Genomic DNA, 21,741 nt, shown 5'->3' with positions numbered 1-21,741 from the left:
ATTCATAGTATAGTATGTCGAAAACATTCATAAAAAAAGTCATTGTATAGTTTATCAAAAAATAATTCATAGAAAAAATAAATCATAGTATAGTATGTCAAAAAAATTCATGGGAAAAAAAGTCATACTGTAGTATGTCGAAAACATTCATGAAAAAAGTCAGAGTATAGTTTGTCGAATAATTTCAGGAAAAAATTCATAGTATAACATGTCGAAAAATTGTATGTAAAAAAAGTCATAGCATAGCATGTCGAAAAAGTTCCTGAAAAAAAGTCATAGTATAGTATGTCGAAAAATTTAATGAAAAAAAGTGATAGTATAGTATGTCGAAAAATTTCATGAAAAATAAGTCATATTTTTTCTGAAAATTTCATGAAAAAAGTCATAGTATAGTATGTTGAAATATTTAATGAAAAAAGTCATAGTACAGTATGTCAAAAATGTTAAGAAAAAAAAATCATAGTATAGTATGAATAAAAAGTTCAAGAAAAAAAGTCATAGTATAGTATGTTGAACAATTTAAAAAAAAAAAAAACATAGTATAGTATGAATAAAAAGTTAAAGAAAAAAAGTCATAATATAGTACGTTGGGAAAAAAAAGAAAAAAAAATCATAGCATAGCATGAATAAAAAGTTCAAAAAAAAAATTCATAGTATAGTATGTCGAAAAATTTCATGAAAAATAAGTCAAATTTTTTCTGAAAATTTCATGAAAAAAAGTCATAGTATAGTATGTTGAAATATTTAATGAAAAAATTCATAGTATAGTATGTCGAAAAATTTTATGTAAAAAAAGTCATAGCATAGCATGTCGAAAAAGTTCCTGAAAAAATTCATAGTATAGTATGTTGAAAAATTTCCTGAAAAAAGTCATATTTTTATCGAAAAATTTCCTGAAAAATAATTCATAGTATAGTATGTCTAAAAATTTCATGAAAAAAAGTCTTAGTATAGTATTTTGAAAAATTTCATGAAAAAAGTGATAGTATAGTATGTCGAAAAATTTCACCCAAAGAAAGTCACAGTATAGTATGTCGAAAAATTTCATGAAAAAAAGTCATGGTTTAGTACGTCGAAAAATGTCCTGTCCGTGCTGACCCTCGGTGGAGCTACGGTGGCGGCGGCCCGACATGGTGCTGCTCTCCACTAACCCAGGACTGGATCCTGGTTTGGGCGGCAGAATGCTGTATGGGTCCCTCAGGGTTGCTACGACAGGCTAACTCAATCTGAGACATTTTGTGAAATTCTATGTCCAACTTAAAAAGTCAGATATGCTCTGAGGTTGCAACCTTGTATGATTAATCATCTGACATTTGAAAAGGCAAAGCTGTTGTCAACTGATTGAAACATTTGAACTTTGTAACTGTCCCTGCAGGGTGTTTCCACGGAAAATGTTGCATACAAACCCATGATGTCAGAGTTTCAAAATCACACAGAGTTGTTTACACAATTCAGGTGACTTGTTTTCCACAAAGTCAACTGTGTTTCTGGTATTGAATTCAAATTTCGTGATTTTTTGACCAGCCTCAGTTGAACCCACTGTATGCTACGAAAACGTGTCTTTCACAGTTATTTTGTAGTTTCAGCCACTATTTGTATTGATCAAAACTGTAAAACAAGACCCAAGACCCTTCCTTTAAGGGAACCTTGTGTTTTACACTGCTTGTCCACAGTATTATCATCTTGGTAACAGCAAGTCGTGTCTGTGTTGTGGTTCGCCTTGTGTGTGTCAGAGAGAAGCATCAAAGCCTCTGATACACTTTGTCCAGTCACCTGTCTCAGCCTGTCCCGTCCCGTCCCATCCAGTCAGCTGGAAAATTGTACCTTTGGGATACAGTGACGTGATGTAGAATCTGTAGTATAACTCCTCTGGGTTAGCGGAGCTCCATCACACACACATACACACTCATATTGATTTACTCCAGGCTACTCATACCTCATGATGAGTCAGCTCAAAAGGAAAGTCATCTTCAAACAGTCTGTTATATTAGTGTGTAGTGCTGATTCTCTGATTACACAATGGATTAACTCTTGAGTCCTTCCACTTTATCATCCCAAACTGTATCCAAACTTTATCAAGCAATGAATATAAAAAAAGTAAGGCTGTCAAAGAAATTAGTGGCGTTACAACAAATTTGCGTTAACGCGTTATTATCACGTTAACTTTAACGCTTTAACGCAACTTGCGATTTTTAGGCTGTAGCGGGGCTCAGTTTTAAAGCTAGAGGGAAGATACTGGCATCATATGAAACTAGAAAACCTAAGGAATCCATGTCATAATAACTTGTCGGGAAGGAAGTTAAATAACGCTCCAAACTTATGCAAAATTTTGGCGAGGAAAAACTGGCATGGCCATTTTCAAATGGGTCCCTTGACCTTTGACCTCAAGATATGTGAATGAAAATGGGTTCTATGGGTACCCACGAGTCTCCCCTTTACAGACATACCCACTTTATGATAATCACATGCAGTTTGGGGCAAGTCATAGTCAAGTCAGCTCACTGACACACTGACAGCTGTTGTTGCCTGTTGGGCTGCAGTTTGCCATGTTATGATTTGAGCATATTTTTCATGCTACATGCAGTACCTGTGAGGGTTTCTGGACAATATCTGTCATTGTTTTGTGTTGTTAATTGATTTCCAATAATAAATGTATACATACATTTGCAAAAGTATTAAATATTTGAAACATCTCCCTTTAAAGTACATTTTGAACCGATAAATAATGTGCGATAAATTTGCGATTAATCGTGATTAACTGTGGACCATCATGCAATTAATCGCGATTAAATATTCTAATCGATTGAAAGCCCTAAAAAAAGCTAAAAGCTGTGTTTTAAATGCCCTTTTAGCCAAAATGACCAAGTGGAGTGTTGAGAAGTTAGCTGAGTAAGTAAGGTGACGTAAGATAGATAAGCTGTCATTAATACAGTAGTAATTTATTGTATCTTTAACAGACATATCTGTCAGATCATGGGATACTTGGTTGTGTACGTACCGCTCTAGTAAAAATGAGACATTATAATTAGAGTCAGTGACATGCCAACGGAGCAGTGCCAGAGAACTGTTCAGGTTGTTGTGACAGAGTCAGAAATTAGAGTCACAGAGTCACAATTACGCAGCATTTTGCAACATCCTGATGTCTCTATGTGATTTATTTCCTGCTGAAACAGAAACTGGAGTTTCAATGAAGTCATCATTCAGTGAGTTAGGGAGTTTTAATTTCAAGTGAAGCAGGAGGGGTACGATTCTTTGTAATTCTGTTTATTTATTGGTTGGATTTTTTTCTGCGGCAGCACAAGGTCACTATAGGTCATTTTGTTCATTATTTCTAATTGACAAAAATTCCATAGTTTTTATAGAATTATCCTAACCAAAAACCAAGACTTAACCCGAATATTTTGAGGGGACTTATTGGGTTTTCATTCCCAAATTAGAGACGCATCTCGTAATTGTGCTTCAACACTCCACACTGACCAACTACAGCAACGTCACAGGGTCAAAACTCAAACTCAGCACTGGAAGGGGATATTGTTAGCTCATGAAAGATGATGTTATGTTCAATAATAGAACGTTTTATAATTGTTCATGTTTACTACAGTCATTCTGCTGTTCTGTACTACTAGCCAAGAAAAGAAGAGTCGTTGCTGGCATGTTATAGCCTTGTTATATTTGTCTTTTAGTCACATTTTTCCCTATAAAAAATGGTATTGAATATCAGTATTTTTCAAGGTATCGTATCAAAGTTAGAAATTCCAGTATCGTGACAACACTTATTGTGACTGTGTGGAAAGACTTTTTGGGTAACACTTCATTTTACAGGTCTGCAAATTTCATGTTAATTAGGTGATAATTAGCAAGTAACCTATTTGAAATTTCTTTGGAATTACCCCAATATTTACCTCAAAATTTACCGAAAATTACTTTAATAAAAACATTATTTAATAATTATATTCCGCTATTTCCCAATAGCTGATAATTTATTTAATACATTTAATAATACATTTAATTTATTAGCAAATAACTTATTTGAAATTTCTTAAAAAACTCGCTGAAACATCGCATCAGCTACCAGGTTACATTTGTCTAGACAATACGTCACACAATGGTGAGATTTTTGCCTGATCAAAAGTGTCTTCTATTAGTTTTGGTTTTTGAAGAGCAGCGCACAGCCGCTTCTCAAGCCTAAGGACCCTATTTTAACCATTATATGCTATTTTAGCATATAATTATTAAATAATGTTTATAATAAAGTAATTTTCGATACATTTTTAGGTAAATATTGGGGTTATTTGACAGTAATTCCAAAGAAATTTCAAATAGGTTACTTGCTAATTATCACCTAATTACCATGAAATTTGCAGACCTGTAAAATGAAGTGTGACTTTTGTACCCGTAGTATGAGCAGTACAAGTCCGCACACACATTTCCCTCTGGTTATGGACTTTGCTGTGTCCCAGCCAGGATTGGATTGAGATTGGATGATCTTCCAGGGTCTGGGCTCTCAGGGCTATACTTCAGTGACCACGCATAGTTTGCCTCCCTCCTTGCTGCCGTGCTGGTTCAGTGGCCGGTCAGGGGAACTCAGGTGTATCGGCACACAGACGGGGGATACTGGAAGCCTGTCAGACTACAGGAGGTCCTGTCTTTTCATGAGGAACACCAACACGTTCTCATCCCAACTCGTCACATACCGCCGCTTTGTCACGCCACTTGGCATCACTTTAGGATTACACAACAAAACCACTAAAGTTTAAGAAGGAACTCCATTGTTGGGCTTAAAACTACAGTAAAAATGATACTAAACACTGTGAACACGGGACACGAACGAACAGCTGATTGTATCGTGAAAGTGAAACTTAACGCACCGGAATGCGTGGGACACGAACAACGGTCCCCTGGATGAGATCCTCGTGTTTGCCCTGCAAATGAGAACAGGCTGGAAACACGTAGCCTAGTTACACTTCGAATGATGCAAAATATCTTTCCACAAAAGTCCACTAAGAAAAACAGCTAATTCATGTTGACTTTCGGCCTCAAAGAGTAGCCACCATTAACACAATTGATCGAAGCAGATGCAGAATACTTGCAATTTCACAACAATACTGATGTCTATGGGTGTGAGGCCCTAACACACAATTTACATGAGCTAAGCAGAAAAGCATATCGCTCCTTGATCCTGGAGAGCATTACATAACGACCTGACGAGGCACCACCCTGCCCCAGATCATGTTGTTTTTGTTTGTATGTATGCAGGTTGCCAGACTCCCCTCTTGACGAGTCCCATTAGGCACATTTAGACTGTAGTTCAGACATTCCCCTGGCCTCGATAAAATCTCACATCTACGTGTGTGTGACCTTAGTTTGTCTCTATATCGGAGAGGCGAGGCTTGATGGGAGCACCATGACAAAGAAAGGACAGCTCTCCTTTGTAGGCGCATCAGCATTGTAGGCATATTTGATGCAAATCTTTCAGATCTGAAGAATGTTCAATATTTTACAGCTGCGTAATGTTTGTAAAGAATGAATTTGGTGTCACTCGGTCAAAGGTGTCACAGACGAGCTATATGAAGAAATACTCATATCTTGATTTGTAGGTGACCTGCACACTTCCTAATATACATGTGTACTGTCACGTAGAGGTCAGGACATGCCAATACTATTCAGGGCTTCATTCTCTTCAGATTACCTGACACTAATTAAAACCCAGGAGCAGCCAACATCCTTTGAAGCTCCTTCCTCTGCTGGCCGAAAGACTCACCTGTCTCTCTGGCTTACACTTGTCCTATGCAGGCCTGAGCCAGAATTAGTTATGAAAGAGGAGCAAACCTGCCTCCCGTACGCTCAAAACACAACCTGCCTCCATATATCAGAAACACCGCTCGCCCAGATGAACAGCCCAATTATAAAGAACCAAAGGGAGGGTCACAAGAACATAATAGGTGATAATAAAGTCTTTTAACCAGGGCTTTTAACGCCAATTTGTTTCAACACCACTAATTTCTTTAATGCATTAACACAACTTGCGATTTTTAGGTTGTAGCGGGCTCAGTTTTCAAATGAAACTATAAAGCCTAAGGAATCCATTGGTATCAACCATGTCATACTAGCTTGTTGCAAAGGAGGCTAAATAACGTTCTAAACTTATGCTAAATTTTGGCAAGGAAAAACTGGCATGGCCATTTTCAAAGGGGTCCCTTGACCTCTGACCTCAAGATATGTGAATGAAAATGGGTTATATGGGTACCCACGAGTCTCCCCTTTACAGACATGCCCACTTTATGACAATCACATGCAGTTTAGGGCAAGTATTAGTCAAGTATTAGCAATGACTGCCCTTTACCGTCAGGCCTGTTTGCGCTGGTGTCGACAACACAGACAATGGAACCTGAACATGTGGGGGAATGTCATGTTCAGTGATGAGTCCAGGTTCTGTCTGCCAAAGTTGGATGGCAGGGTCAAAGTATGGAGACGACGCAGAGAACGCTATGCTGATTGTTGCACCGATCGAGTAACAGCTTTTGGTGGGGGTAGTGTCACGGTGTGGGGCGGCATCTCCCTCACTGTCAAAACAAGGCTTGTCATCATTGAAGGCCATCTCAATGCAGTAAGTTATCGGGATGAGATTCTGCAGCCAGTGGCGATCCCATATCTCCACAATCTGGTACCTAACTTCATCCTCCAAGATGACAACGCTCGCCCCCACAGAGCCAGGGTTATCACAGACTACCTCCACAATGTGGGAGTAGAGAGAATGGAACGGCCTGCCAAGAGTCCACACCTCAACCCAATTCAACATGTGGGATCAGCTTGGGTGTGCTGTACGTGTTAGAGTGACCAACACAACCATGCTGGCTGACCTGCAATGAATCCTGGTTGAGGAATGGAACGCCATCCCACAGCAACGTGTGACCAGGTTGGTGACCAGCATGAGGAGGAGGTGCCAGGCTGTTGTGGCTGCGTATGGATCTTCCACCGCTACTGAGGCTCCTGATGGTGTATTAAATGAATAAAGTGTAAAATAGCCAATATGTCTTGTTTGTTCCTTGTTACTGATAGAGAGTTCAATCATCCAATCCATCAAACAACTCAAAACAAGAGTCAACACCAACAGGAGAATACACTGTTTACCATTGACGGAGCATTTTGGCAAATTTTTCTTGGGCGCTACCCACATAATCAGCTGTGCTGCTCATCCTACAAATGCATGATCCTTACAAGTTGGACATCATTGTGAAGGTAAATAAACAGGCTTTCCAACAATGTAAAATACAATGCCAATTAGCATTGTAACAACAGAGAAATAATCGACCAAACACAAGTTTCCAAACCTTTTTTTTTTCAGTTTATATACATAGATTTGCATAAAGGAGCATATTTGTCCACTCCCATGTTAATACGAGTATTAAATACTTTAAGAATCTCCCTTTAAGGTACATTTTGAACAGATCAAAAAATGTGCAATTAATCGTGATTAATATGTACATATTAAATATTTTAATCGATTGACAGCCCTACTTTTAACTAATGGAAAAACGAGGCAGATCAAATATACTCAAGTGTTATCTTCCTGCTCTGGAGAGGCTATGAGGTGTGTGGTGGAATGACACCTTTAATAATCGGCCTTTAAGGGGGATCCGTGCCCAGCTGAGAGATAGCGTGTGACTATGTGCAGCCACGGCCACCCACACAGATAAAAGAGGAATGGTGTCGTGCAGACAAAGACATCAGGCCTCACCGGTCCTTCAGATGCCTGCACTTTCTTGGAAGAGTCACACTGTTAGGGAAGTCATTTCTTTTTTTTCCCCCCTCCTACATCAAAAGGGAAATTCCATCTTTACTTGTAAGTTCACTCTTCACGCATACACTGTTTATGTTTCTCTTCCCTTTTTAAGGTTAAGGGTAATAAAAGGTTTTGAGCTCATTTGCTGCACGTCATGTCATTTAAACAAGCATATTCCTCCTTCGCATGCAAGCGGTAGAGGTTGTGTGTTCTGATAGATAATAGCAGGCTAGGCCTCTCACCATTTCTTGATTTATAGTTTATGTTTTGACATTTTTTGTCAAAGGTAATTGAAATAATTAGGTCAAGGTTCTCTTAAAGACACAAGCACATGAGCTGCAATCAGAATAGTGTCAGGTAATGTGAGAAAGGATTGTTGTGATTTCTGATTAGAGCTGGTAGTGCAACAGGCCTGCACACTGTTGCGTGTGAACCTCTGGCCCGTTGCCAGATGAGAGAGGAGTCAGAGGACAGGTTGCATAAGAATTGAGGTATGTTTTGATTTTGAAAGAGTGCGTGTCACGGAATATGTGTTTAAATTGGCAATATGCATGGTCAAGAGTCACGTAGGGCATTTAATTAGACATGTGATTGTTTTCCTTTGATTACTCCTGTCTATAAATCATTTTAGAGTGTAATATAAGCAGGTTTCGCTTACAGTTCAGTCACCGACAAATGGAAAAGTAGTCCATAATGGAAAACGGTGTGTGGTGTCTCAAACACAGTGAGTCCAAAAAGTCAAAGTGCTCCATTTTTGCCTTTTTTTCTGACAGAATAGTCACTTTTGATATTTCTATGTTGGGTTTTAGTGTGCCATGTGCCTGTAGTCCTCGATACTTTTTCATATTTTATTATTTTAAATTGCTTTATTGTACTTTCACAGTCAAATATTTAAATAAAGCCTGTCTAATATAACAGAATAAAGCATGCTCTAGTGACTCTAGTAACCTTAGACAGTGATGTAATGTAACTAAGTACATTTACTCAAGTACTGTACTTATGTATAACTTTGAGGTACTTGTACTTTGCTTGAGTATTTCCATTTTCTACTACTTTCTACTTCTACTCCACTACACCTCAGAGGGAAATATTGTACTTTTTACTGCTTTTTACATTTATCTGACAGCTTTAGTTACCTTATAGATTTACATTTTGTATTAATAATGTGAATCAATTAATAAATTGTGATATATTATTGTAGATTAAGCTGCCCAGCAGTTAAATATTAATATTTGCCGCACCTTAACCAGCTGCAATATTAATGTGATGTATACAGTAATGCATCAATAATTTGAATCCAATAAAATATATATATATATATTCTGAAATGGGCCATTCTGCTTAATAATGTTAATAAGTACTTGTGTTACTTTAAGTATATTTTGATAATAAAACTTTTGTACTTTTACTCAAGTAAGATTTTGAATGCAGGACTTTTACTTGTAACAAAGTATTTTTATACTGTGGTATTACTACTTTTAATAAAGTAAAGGTTCTGAGTAGTCTGGCTTTTATGTAGTGTTTTATAATTTTATAATTTTATGGTTTTATTGTTCATACGTATTTTATTTATCATCATATTTATAGTGTTTATTTTTACTATATTTTGTTTAATCAACATTTTATTGTTGATCCTTATCTCTTTTATTCTATTTTATTAAAATGTCATTATTTTAAAACAATCTGCTTATTTTGTGCAGTTTCATAATTTTTATGTATTTATTTTTATTTCCTTGCATTTTATTTATCTTTTATTATCTTAAATACCTATCTTTTATTGCTCTCTTATTCAATGAACTTTTATATTGGTTGTTTTGGTGTGCATTAGTCTCTAAATCCATTTTTAACATTATACATTTTGTCAATTGTCTGTACAGCACTTTGAATTGCATTTGACTTGTTTGAAAGGTGCTATATAAATATAGCTTGAGTGATTGAATGATTGATTGAGTACTTCTTCCATCACAGACCTTCGAATTTGGGGATTAGTAAAAAAATATTTTTTTGTAACTGTAGTATTTCTACATCTGTACTACACAACTAAGAGGGACACCTCGAGGCTGGACAAGTTGACCAAGAGCTCGACTCTCTGGTGACGGTGGCAGAGGAAAGAAAACTCAACAGACTGCTGGCCATACTGGACAACGCCAGCCATCCCCATTAATGACACCTACAGTCAGCATCCTGACATCCCACCACATTGTTCATTAATTCCTGATAATGGACCCCTTGTCGGGCATTATCCCTTCCATAATGTTCTGAAATGTTTCTATATTTTATTTGGACCATTTGCTCCAGGATACTAACTAGCTTATAATTTTCAAAATTACTTTATTAGCTAAACCAACCAATGGCTTCTTTGGATTGTCCCGGCAAAACAGTTCCAAGTCCTTTACATTGAAATCAGTCCACACACAGGCTGTTATAGGCGACCGAACAAGTCGAGGAAGGTCTCAGTTTTTTAAGTTACGTTACAATCCGTTCACACATTGGCAATATAAAGTGATTAAGACATGTAAAATGTTACATACAGTACCTTTAAATGACACACACACATTGTGATTGAATGTATTGTCATGTAATGTAGGTCATTATAAGTGGTGCAGCTGATATCAGTGTGGAGAGCTCATTGAGAAACTTGTGAACTGCTGGCAAAAAAAAAAAATCTATATTTTGATTTAATGGTGTCCTCTGGAGGTATAAAAATGTTTTTGTAACTGTAGTATTTCTACATCTGTACTATTGCTTATGTATAAGCAGGCCAATATTTCCCTTAAATGACACACATATTGTAATTTAATTTAATGTATTGTCATGTAATGTAGGTCATTATAAGTGAAGAGCTCATTGAGAAACTTATAAACTGCTGGTAAAAAAAAAAAATCTATATTTTTGATTTAATGGCTCTCAAGGTATAAAAATATTTTTGTAACTGTAGTATCTCCACATCTATACTATTGTTTATGTATAAGCAGTCCAATATTTCCTTTAAATGACACACACATTGTAATTTAATGTATTGTCATGTAATGTAGGTCATTATAAGTGGAGCAGCTGATATCAGTGTGGAGAGCTCATTGAGAAACTTATGAACTGCTGTCAAAAAAAAAAAAAAAAAACTATATTTTTGATTTAATGGTGTCCTCTGGAGGTGGAAACTTGCAAGTGCTGCTGCACATTTATGCACACAAAACTACAACTCCCATGATGCAGTTCACCCGGCAGGACGTCCGCAGCTATGGTCCGCAATAAATCGACCCCGAAGCGAAGCGACCAGTATTTAGGTGTAAATAAACACTGTTCTCCGGCTATGGACGGTAATGCTGTGAAGGCGATACTGTTTGACTTGGACAACACGCTCATAAGAACAAAACAAGCAGGTAGAGAGGCGATAAGAAAGGTAATAATGTCTGTTATTCTTCGTGTAGCATTTAAAGTTAGCTTCAACGTTTTGTAACGTCAGCTGGAACCGGAAGTGCTCAATGAACTCAGTTTAGACGGGTTAAAAGGGCGTTTATTGTTCTTTTAATACATCCATGGCGTGGATTTACTGTCTCCCGGGCGATAAACCTTATTTATGTGTATAATTCAGTTCGTTTTAAGTGGCTATGTTGAGCTAAAATGGGTGTTATTGGTGACTGTGTGTCACCGTGGTTCATTTCTGAATGGCTGAGGGGCGTTCAAAGGCGCTGGGAATTTTAAAACTTTGCTCGTAGTACGCATATTTCTATTTTACTCCACTACATTGACATATGATTTATCAAATACAATAGATTGTTAAAGATTAAGCCAGTGGTTACTAACCTTTTGAAACATAAACTAAATAAATTCTACTTATGTCTTGATAGATCAACAATCTAATAATGTTATATATTGTCACAGGGGCCCTTTTCCTGCAGAATGAGTACTTTTACTTTTAAATACATTTTGCTGATACTTTTCTTTAACTTGGATCTGATTTTAAAGCATGATTATTATTTGTAATAAAGTAGTATGCCTATTTCTATTCTACTCCACTACATTTCAGAAGGAAACAGTTGTTTTTTTACTCTACTACATTTGTCTGACAGCTATAGTTACTGTTCAGATTAAGAATTTACATTAAAATAAAATAATATATATATAACAAAATATAATATATATATATATATAACAAAATATAGTATAATATATATATATAACAAAATATAATATAATATATAACAAAATATTTTGATTGCACTTAAAGCTGAAGTAGGCGAGATTGGATCAAATATGATTTTAAAAAAGTTATTTTTATAAAACGGTCGCTCGCAAACTCCGACCAAACGGTCAAAATAGGCAGCGCCGATCAAATATGAATCAATATTATGTCACATTAATGTTTATTTCTCGCCTCAAATGTTTTCAGAATCATCTTGTAGTGCACGGTTTAGCTGTAAAATGAGAAAGTTTATGAAGCAGCCGCCATTGTGAAATCTGGTGAAGGAACGCCAAGTTCTGGTCACATGACCGGAGCACAGCCAGTAGGAACGCTCTCTCAATGAAATGACCTGTGATTGGTCAAAGTCTCCCGTCACAGGCTAGCTTTTTTAAAGCCTGAAAACAGAGACATGAGGAGGTGCAGAAGTCTAGTTTTCTCTCAGAACACTTGAATTACAATATGCTGAAAGGTTATTATGGAATTTTTGCCCAATGATGCCAAAAATATACTACCTACTGCCCCTTTAAGTGACCCAGCCATACAAGATTAAGAGGCATTCATGAATCCTGAATGAGGTTTAAATACTGAATATGAAAAGTACTTTTTGCCTGGTTTGGTTAGAACAATGACGAACCAGCGGCCTTCTGGTAATCGTCTCCAGAAAGTGTCTTAAAAAGTGAATAACTGTCTTTTTTATGCAAAACATGCAGCCATAGATATGAAGAAGATAGGAATATAGGCTGAAGTATCATATACAATTTTAATTTTATTCTTTAATTAAATAGTGTCTTTAAGAGGATCTGACATACTGGAATTTCCATGCCTGATTCTGACCAAAAATGTGTATTTTTACATGGTAACCGGTTGCCTAGAGCCACACATCCACCTAAATATAATGCTGCCTACATTGCCAACTGTTGTATTGAACTTTAGCCTATTACTCTAAAACAATCTCGAGGCTGACGTTTTGTGGTTTACTGCTGAATTAGATATACATGTTTTTGTTTTTTTAAATATCTGTTGTGTTTGAATCTTACAGACCACTGAACTTTTGAAGACCACACTGGCCCTTGATGAAAACACCATCAGCACCATTTGTGACAAGTTCAAGCAGAAGCTTTTGCATGAGAGCTTCGACCCCTCAGCTGGCAGATCCATTGATGAGGTTCGTGTGGGTCACTGGCAGGAGAGCATCCAGGAGGCTGTGGGCAGTCGTTCCACATCGTCATTAGCAGCTAAGTGCTACTACATGTGGAAAAACAGTCGCCTGGAGGTTCTCAATCTGTCCCCTGAAATAAGCAACCTCCTGAAACAACTGCGCAGCAGATACAAGCTGCTGCTGCTGACCAATGGGGAAGCTCAGACTCAGAGAGAGAAAGTGAAGGCAGTCGGATGTGAGGAGTTCTTCGATGCCATTGTGATCGGGGGAGAACATGCAGAGCAGAAACCATTCGTCTCCATCTTCAAATTTTGTTTTAACAAGCTGGAGCTGGAGGCCCAGGATTGTGTTATAGTGGGAGACTCTCTGGACACAGATATTCAGGGGGGCTTTAATGCCAAAGTACGAGCTACAGTTTGGATCAGCAGTGCAGGAGGTGCTGTGCCAGATGGTTCAGTGAAACCAGACTACACTATCCCTACTGTGCTGGACCTGCCAGGTATTCTACAGCAACTGAAATAAGGACAACTGGTGACTGAAACCATGTGGGAAACAAGTGAATGGGGAGGACCGTCCCTTTAAGTTGGATTTGTAATCATAGATATGTTAAAAGATGGATGTCATGATCAATTTTCAACAAGGGTAGTTTTTACTTGTAGTATACATATTTCTATTCTACTCCACTACATTTCAGAAGGAAGCAGTTGTTTTCATTCCACTACATTTGTCTGACAGCTATAGTTACTGTTCAGTTTAAAAATGTACATTAAAATAAACATGTGATTTATCAAATACAATAGATTGTTAAAGATTAAGCCAGTGGTTACTAACCTTTTGAAACATAAAAAATAAATTCTACTTATGTCTTGATAGATCAACAATCTAATAATGTTGTATATTGTCACAGGGACCATTTTCCTGCAGAATGAGTACTTTTACTTTTAAATACATTTTGCTGATTCTTTTCTTTAACTTGGATCTGATTTTAAAGCATGATTATTATTTGTAATAAATGGAGTGTGGAGTTGGTACTTACACTGAATTCTTGGTACAGCATCATTTTTATTCAACACTCAGTGTGACTGTACAAAAATACCTTTGGGTTATTTTTACATACCATAACAGATATCAACACATCTGCTGCTACTCTGTCATTTCCTCAAAGTCTTGACTAATAAAACATTTTTGACAAAGGAGATAAAATGTTCAGGAACTTGGTTATTCTGACACATCATGGCTTTACAGTTTGTTTTTTAATCTTTCTGTAGCAGCTTCATAGGATAGAAAAACCCATTTTAATAAAACACAAACAGCAGATTCAAAATAGACACATTCTTTTGATTTGTCGCCTTCAGGCATGGATCTTTGCTGGATATCCTGCATAATTTTACTTAACATCTAATTTCACTTTGATGTTCATTGCTGCGAGCTCGGCCACAAAGTAGCGGAAGACATAAGGAACAGACACGGAGTCAATAGAGTCACTTTTACCACACAGAGTGCAGACAGTCTTACGGTGGCGCATGGCCGACCAGTAGGGTGGTGGTTTCTCTAACAGAGGGGAGAGCAGGCTGCCGCAGTCGACACACACCTGAGTCACTGATCGGTCCGAGCAGTTGAAGAGGCGATCATGAAGCAGGAATGAAGAGCCGTGGGCCAGCAGGGCATCTCGCTCCATCTCCCCAAAACGGATGCCTCCCTGGATGTTCCTCCCTCCCACTGGCTGGTTGGTCACCTTGTCTCGTGCTCCGGTGGTCCTCACCTGGAACTTGTCGGAGACCATGTGACGTAGCCGCTGGTAATAGACGACTCCAATGAAGATGTCGGCCTCTAGCTCTTGGCCACTCACTCCACTATACAGCCGCTCCGTGCCGTAGTAGTTATATCCACCTGCCTTGAGCATTTCACCAAAGTACTCGAGCGCAGAGTTCTCCTCTGAGAAGGTGAAGGGCGTGGCGTCGTGGCTCAGGCCGTGTAGGGCGCCAGACTTGCCCGCCATGCTCTCAATCAGCATCCCGATGGTCATGCGGGAGGGGAAGCCGTGGGGGTTGAACAGGATGTCAGGAGCCATGCCGCTCTCTGTGAAGGGCATGTCCTCGGCCGGCCACAGGCGACTCAGGATGCCCTTCTGACCGTGGCGACTGGCAAACTTGTCACCAATGGTGGGATTTCGTGGCACTCGTACGGTGATGCAGACACGTTTAAAACGGCCTGAGCCAGTGTCATTGCTGCAGATCTTTATATTGTCCACAACGCAGGCCTCTTGGCTCCTAGGAGAACATAGAGAAGTAGATTGAATGCCGGTTGTTTGTGAAAAAAACAGTTTGTGAGGTCAGTTACCGTAACCACTAAAATCGAATCAGTTCATCCTGGAGTTCAAGTGGGCGTTTGTGCCAAATTTGAAGAAATTCCACATTCATTGAAGAATTTGTTTTTCTAGATATTTAGATAATAATGAAAAAATTAGCACACAGATGTTGACACTTACTTGTAGAAGTTGACGAAGGTCTGGCCAGTGTTGAGGTTGATGTAGCCATAGAAGGGGTCTCCATACTGAATTGTTGATCCAATGTGTGGTAGTCCATCAGCGTCTAGTTTTTCATTTACTTTAGGGTCACCTGGTTTGGTCCCAAACACAATGCCGTCGTCTCCCCTCACTTTGTCTGCTAGGTCCACCAGCTCAGTCTTGTAGATACTTCCATGGGCAAAGCCTCTCTCCCATGATGACTTGTTCACAATCTAATAAGATCAAATTGTGTCAAGATTCCTCTCCATTTCTAACAGGACACCTTACAGTAACTATTGTGTTTTACTCACCATGGCGTCTTCCATGTCGTAGCCTGTGTAGGATATGACGGCCACGATGGCGTTTGTGCCGCTGGGGTAGTTGTCCAGGTTGTAGTGGTCGTACATCGAGGGCCTGACCAGTGGGCTCTGTGGGGTCTGGAGCCGGTACAGCTTGTTATCTGAGCGATCCATGAATGAGTGCAGGGGGAAACCCATAGTCTGCTTACCTGAAAAGAGAATGAGTTTAATCTCTGATGGACACAATGCTTCACAGGAGCTCAAAGTGGTAATGAAAGGATTGAAATACTTGAATCTCATCAGCCTATACACCTGTGTAGGTGTTTGGAGCCTCCAACGGTGGTCTCAGACTTACCCATCTGACACTGGTACATGTTCCTAGGACTCTGGTTGTGGTCTGAGTAGGGGATGAAGCTAGCCACCACACTGAGCATACTGTGAGGGAAGAGCTCCTGATGTGTGGTCACTCCTGGCTCGATCTCATCCTCCAAGATGCCCACATTGATGTAAAGCTTGCGCAAGATAGAAAAACGATTATATGATTAGATAAAAGTTTCCGCGGCAAATATGCAAAACAATTCAACCTTTACAGTTATGTGCTTCAGGTATTGGGCTAATATAAATACCACAGCATCTTTTTAAAATCATAGTTTACACATACTTGTTCAAAGGTGCCAATCAACTCCTGCTGGCCAAGAGCTAAGTTGCGTACGGGCCGCACCATACGGCAGGGTGTTGTGAAGAGGAACAGGCCTGGGTACAAGCTGGCCTTGCCTGTTTTTGGAACCAGAACAATCTCAGTCCAGGGAGGGATCTTCTTCTCTTTCAGTACCTGAAGGTGTTTGTTTTAAACATCAGTTTTCTGCACACACAATGTGGGTGGCACAGACCGTTGACATTGTATACCTTATACAGTTGACATACCTTGAACCTGCGCAGGGAGTCGACCACGACTTGAACTAATTCAGTCTCCACCCAGCCTACAACAGCCCCGTCCAGGACCACAGGGTAGCAGTTTGAAAAGGCTTGGCCAGGAGATCCATCCACTGGAGTGACACCTTAAGCACCAGAGACCGAAACGATTTTGTACAATGCAACTCAGCCCACTGACGTGTACTTTAAAATGTGTGTCAGACAATGTTTAAGGACGGAATCTCATTTGATCCATACTGCATTTGGGCCTCATGGCTTAATTTAGCAGAATTGTTGACTCACCAAGGGAACAGAGCAGAGCAGGCAGGGATATGGTGGGCAAGGTTGGTGCCACAATCTCACAGATGGCCGTCATGTGGTTCATGAGTCCACAAGGCTCTCCATCTGGAGTGTGGACGGGACACAGGAAGCCCCAGGACTCGGGCAGCAGCTTACGAACAGAGGTGGTCCTCATCTTGGCGAATGCTGCTCCTCTGTGCACGCAGCGGAAGTGGGAGAGGTAGCGGATGAAGTTGAGCTTGTCAGCTACCACACACAGGCCCGTGTTCTGCAGCATGCCAAGACCTGTGCACAGAGGGGAAGACAATGTATATTTAATAGATGAACACAATTGTATTTTATTTATACCACAATGTGTACTCATACAGCCGTACCTGTCTTGGAGCTGAGGTTCCCAGTGGCCAGCAGATATTCAAAGGGTTTGGTCAGGTCACTGCCCAAGTTGAATATCTTCATCATGTTTTCAGGGCTCAAATTTCCACTCACTCTGCTGCCTTTCTTTTCAAAGGACAGCTTCACAGATTGCAACCAGGCAGACAGTCTCTCCTGTTGGGAATATCGTAGGGGTTAAATCCTTAACAAGATTTCAAAGAAAAAAAACAACATTTACATGGTCATCGCCAGAGGCCAATAAAGGACAAACATCATCGGTGCTCGTTCAAATGACTTCATGACTGTACCTTCATAAACATGAGATAGAGCTGACCGGGGGTGAGCACTTCCTGACACATAATGCTGTCGGGGTTTTCCTCCATACACTCCTGCTTGGCAAACGTGAAAAGCTTCCTGGTCATCAGACACAGCAGGTAGAACTTCTCCATGTCTGTCTTCAGGTGGATACAGATGCACTCACTGGTCAAAACAGAACACAACCAAGTTCACTAAATGTACAAAAAAAAAATCAGTGTTGTTTCTGTCAGGCTGTTGATGAAAAGAAACGTACTCTAGCAGGAAGTGTGCACACTGCTCGTTTGTGTACCACTCAGGAAGGTTCATCTTAACCCTGAAGCGCTCTCCGAGGTAATTAAGCACCTTGCTGCGGGTGGTGCAGCCCTCCTCCATCACAATGCGCAGCATCTCAGATGCACAGCTCTTATAGAAAGAATTGTCCTCACGGCCCTTGATAAGTTCCTGGTAGATTTGGAAATCTGTGAAGTCCGCCAGGGCCTGGAGGATAGCACAGAGCAAATGAGCTGTATTAACATATAAAAAAAGAGTTTCTACCTTTTATTTTAGTCTAAGATATTATGTAGATTTATCATCTCTCTTTTCACTCAATAATGAATGCTGTAGATTTGTTCATTTATAAAAACACATGATTACTACCTTAAGTGCAAAACCTAGTGGGAGGAAGAAGAGTTCCTTCTGATAAATGAAGTTCAGCATCACAGTCCCGTTTTCCAGATAATGGAGGTTCATGTTGACGCCTGTGTGCTCTTCCTTCACGCAACGCATGGAAATACCTGTGAGAAGGAATTTCTGATGAGATCCATTTTAAAAAGATATGCAGCTGTAATAGTTGAGCCTAGAATATTAAATACTACTATTATACTGCTTTATATTTACCATACTGAGTGTATCCCTGGCCTCTGCTCTTCCACTTTGGTCTTGACATGGCGATCGGATAGTTCCTCCGAGGCATTATCAGCATTCGGATAACCTTCTCATTCCCATTCACAATGAAATAACCTCCCATTTCCTGTTAATGTCAAAGAGTTTTTACTTTATTAATATTAATAAAAAATGGATGCATGCAATGCATTTCTGTTCATCTTGCAAATGTTTAAAATGTGTGTCTTACCTCTGCTTCTTCGTGGTGTTCTACAAGCTCTTTGGGGGACATGCCATGCAGGTTACACAGCTTGGATTTCACCATGATTGGCACGTGACCCATGGACTGTTTGATGATGCCTTTGGGAACTCCGTTGATTGACCAGCTGACGTCGGCCTGAGATGATACCAAATACAACCAATTAAAGAACTGACCAAAGTGTTATCACGCCCCTCACAAGCAGTTTACATCCAAAATTGGACAATCCTTTAGTTTAGTACTTCCTTGTTTGTACACATCCCAGACTTACCACCAGCTTTCCTTTGTATGTACATCTTCTTCCCCTGCACTCTGCTGGAAACACCTTCATTTCCCTGCAGATGCTCCCTTTGGCAACCATTGGGTTGTAGAGGGTGGCTTCAACAAACGCAAGGCCAATCCTCTCATTTTTGAACGTGAACTCCAAGGGAGGGATGGCCTGAAAAAGACAAATGTCACATCACAAAAAAATCTTTGAAGGAAAAAGACTGACAGAAGGTAACAAAGCAACAGATTGTGAGAACAATAAATGTACCGAATGTCACCAAAACAGACAATGAAAGGGGCTGTTTGGAGGGAATAAAGCTACCTGGTGCTAGCTTTCATAGAGTATTGATGCTAGCAAGCTAGCTAAACAAATTACAGCTCCTTCATTTTCATATTATATTAAAAAGTTCGGGATTTGGAGAATTATAGATAAGTACAATGTGTCCTAAATTGATATTATGTCTTAGCTTCTCACAAATAAACAAAATGTACTCGGAACAAACTGTTAGCAAACACGGCTAAAAGCAATACTTCACATGAACTGGGGAAAAAAAGTTTGGAAACTTGTGTTTGGTCGATTATTTCTCTGTTGTTACAATGCTAATTGGCATTGTATTTTACATGGTTGGAAAGCCTGTTTATTTACCTTCACAATGATGTCCAACTTGTAAGGATCATGCATTTGTGGGATGAGCAGCACAGCTGATTATGTGGGGAGCACCCAAGAAAAATTTGCCAAAATGCTCTGCCAATGGTAAACAGTGTATTCTCCTGTTGGCATTGACTCTTGTTTTGAGTTGTTTGGTGGATTGGATGATTTTCCCAGTTTAGATATAACTTACACTCTGTCTTTTATTTACTCCTCTACTTCATGTTTTTATTTTATTTTTATATATATATATATATATACACATTTAATATTGCAATATATTGTTATTGTTTTTTATTTGTTTTATTGACACAACAAATTATTTCTCTATTGTTTTCTACAATTTCCATGTTCTTTTTAAATATCTATATATTGTAATTTGCTTAATGTATTGTATATATGTGTATATAATTTAGATGTAACTCACACTGTCTTTTATTTACTCCTCTACTTCATGTTATTTTATATATATTTTATATTGCAATATATTGTTGTTAGTCGTTTTTATTTGTTTGTTTGTTTGTTTTATTGACAAAACAAATTATTTCTCCATTGTTTTCTACCATTTCCATGTTCTTTTTAAATATCTATATACTGTAATTTGCTTAATGTATTGTATATATGTGTATATATAATTTATATGTAACTCATACTCTGTCTTTTATTTACTCCTCTACTTCATGTTTTTATTTTGTATATATATATATATATATATATATATATATTTGATATTTGATATTGCAATATATTGTTGTTAATTAGCATTGTAACAACAGAGAAATAATCGACCAAACACAAGTTTCCAAACTTTTTTTCCCCAGTTTAGTTTAAATGTTCAACTATGAAGGCAATACTATGTTCATGTGGTTTAAAACTTTGCTCAGAGAGAGTTAAACTGACCTGAACAACCCGACTGAGCCCCTCAGTTACAGCCTGGTCAAACGACTCGATGTGAGCTTTGGTCAAGTCCTGAACAGCTCCATGTTGAGACTCCTTCAGGACACCAAATCCTCCTTCTGTCAGGTTCTTTAGACTCGGACCTTTCTGCAGATTATTCCACTTTGCTGAAGAGTCCATGCTTGCTCTCCGAAGGAGGGAGACAGATGCTTGTTTACCACATGTGCACACATGAAGACACCGGAAGTAGATCCCTCTGGTACAGGAAGTCTTCTTCTTCTTCACTGATATTTTGCAAGCCCACAGGAACAGCGCCAGGCTTTGACGCAGATTTTCGTAGTGGCCAAATGGCGGTACTACAACTTCCTACAACTATTACACATACAGTATATTCTGCATGCTCTACTACAGTTTAAAATTATTACAAAAACGGATAAAATTAAATGAATTAATGAAAAATATATTGATAGATAACAAAAGAAATAAAGAAATAAATAAAGAAAACTTTAAAAAAGCCAACATAACTGGGCCAGATCAATATTATGTGACTGAGTACAGTGTGTGCGCTTGAGAAGGGGGGTGGGGGGTGGCTGGCTTTCAGTCAGGGTGCAAATCAAATTAAGGCAAGATTAAAAAGAATAAAGTAAAATAAATATTAAGACTGTTAAATGTTTGTGATCCTGAATTTTACACCTGGAATAATTATTGTAGACATATTTTATTTATTATGAAGAGAAAAACAGACATGTTTGGGACTGCTTTCCTCTTCATCTGTGATGCTGCTTTGACTGGTGTGTTGGTCATTGCTCCTCTCCTCCAGGTGGAGGTGGTGACTGGTGGTCATTGCTCCTCCAGGTGGAGGTGGTGACTGATGGTCATTGCTCCTCTCCTCCAGGTGGAGGAGGTGACTGATGGTCATTGCTCCTCTCCTCCAGGTGGAGGTGGTGACTGATGGTCATTGCTCCTCTCCTCCAGG

General features: G+C 38.9%; 2 protein-coding genes across 2 annotated transcripts; one reads left to right on the top strand and one right to left on the bottom strand.

The window, feature by feature from the left end:
* Positions 1–10,980: 10,980 nt before the first annotated feature.
* Positions 10,981–14,167, top strand: nanp (N-acetylneuraminic acid phosphatase). The gene is made up of 2 exons (XM_074646823.1): positions 10,981–11,183; positions 13,006–14,167. Exons 1-2 carry the CDS (start codon positions 11,022–11,024, stop codon positions 13,645–13,647), a joined length of 804 nt encoding a protein of 267 aa, XP_074502924.1. The 5' UTR covers positions 10,981–11,021; the 3' UTR covers positions 13,648–14,167.
* Positions 14,168–21,036, bottom strand: polr1b (RNA polymerase I subunit B). The gene is made up of 15 exons (XM_074646821.1): positions 20,769–21,036; positions 19,224–19,391; positions 18,944–19,090; positions 18,709–18,841; positions 18,469–18,605; positions 18,086–18,309; positions 17,823–17,994; positions 17,517–17,688; positions 17,146–17,427; positions 16,855–16,988; positions 16,592–16,762; positions 16,286–16,442; positions 15,943–16,139; positions 15,614–15,864; positions 14,168–15,395 (listed from the first exon to the last, which is right to left on the bottom strand). Exons 1-15 carry the CDS (start codon positions 20,943–20,945, stop codon positions 14,513–14,515), a joined length of 3,405 nt encoding a protein of 1,134 aa, XP_074502922.1. The 5' UTR covers positions 20,946–21,036; the 3' UTR covers positions 14,168–14,512.
* Positions 21,037–21,741: the final 705 nt, after the last annotated feature.

Source organism: Sebastes fasciatus, chromosome 9 (assembly GCF_043250625.1).
Source record: "Sebastes fasciatus isolate fSebFas1 chromosome 9, fSebFas1.pri, whole genome shotgun sequence".
In the NCBI taxonomy this organism is placed as follows: domain Eukaryota; kingdom Metazoa; phylum Chordata; class Actinopteri; order Perciformes; family Sebastidae; genus Sebastes; species Sebastes fasciatus.
This window is presented reverse-complemented; position numbering and strand designations above follow the sequence as displayed.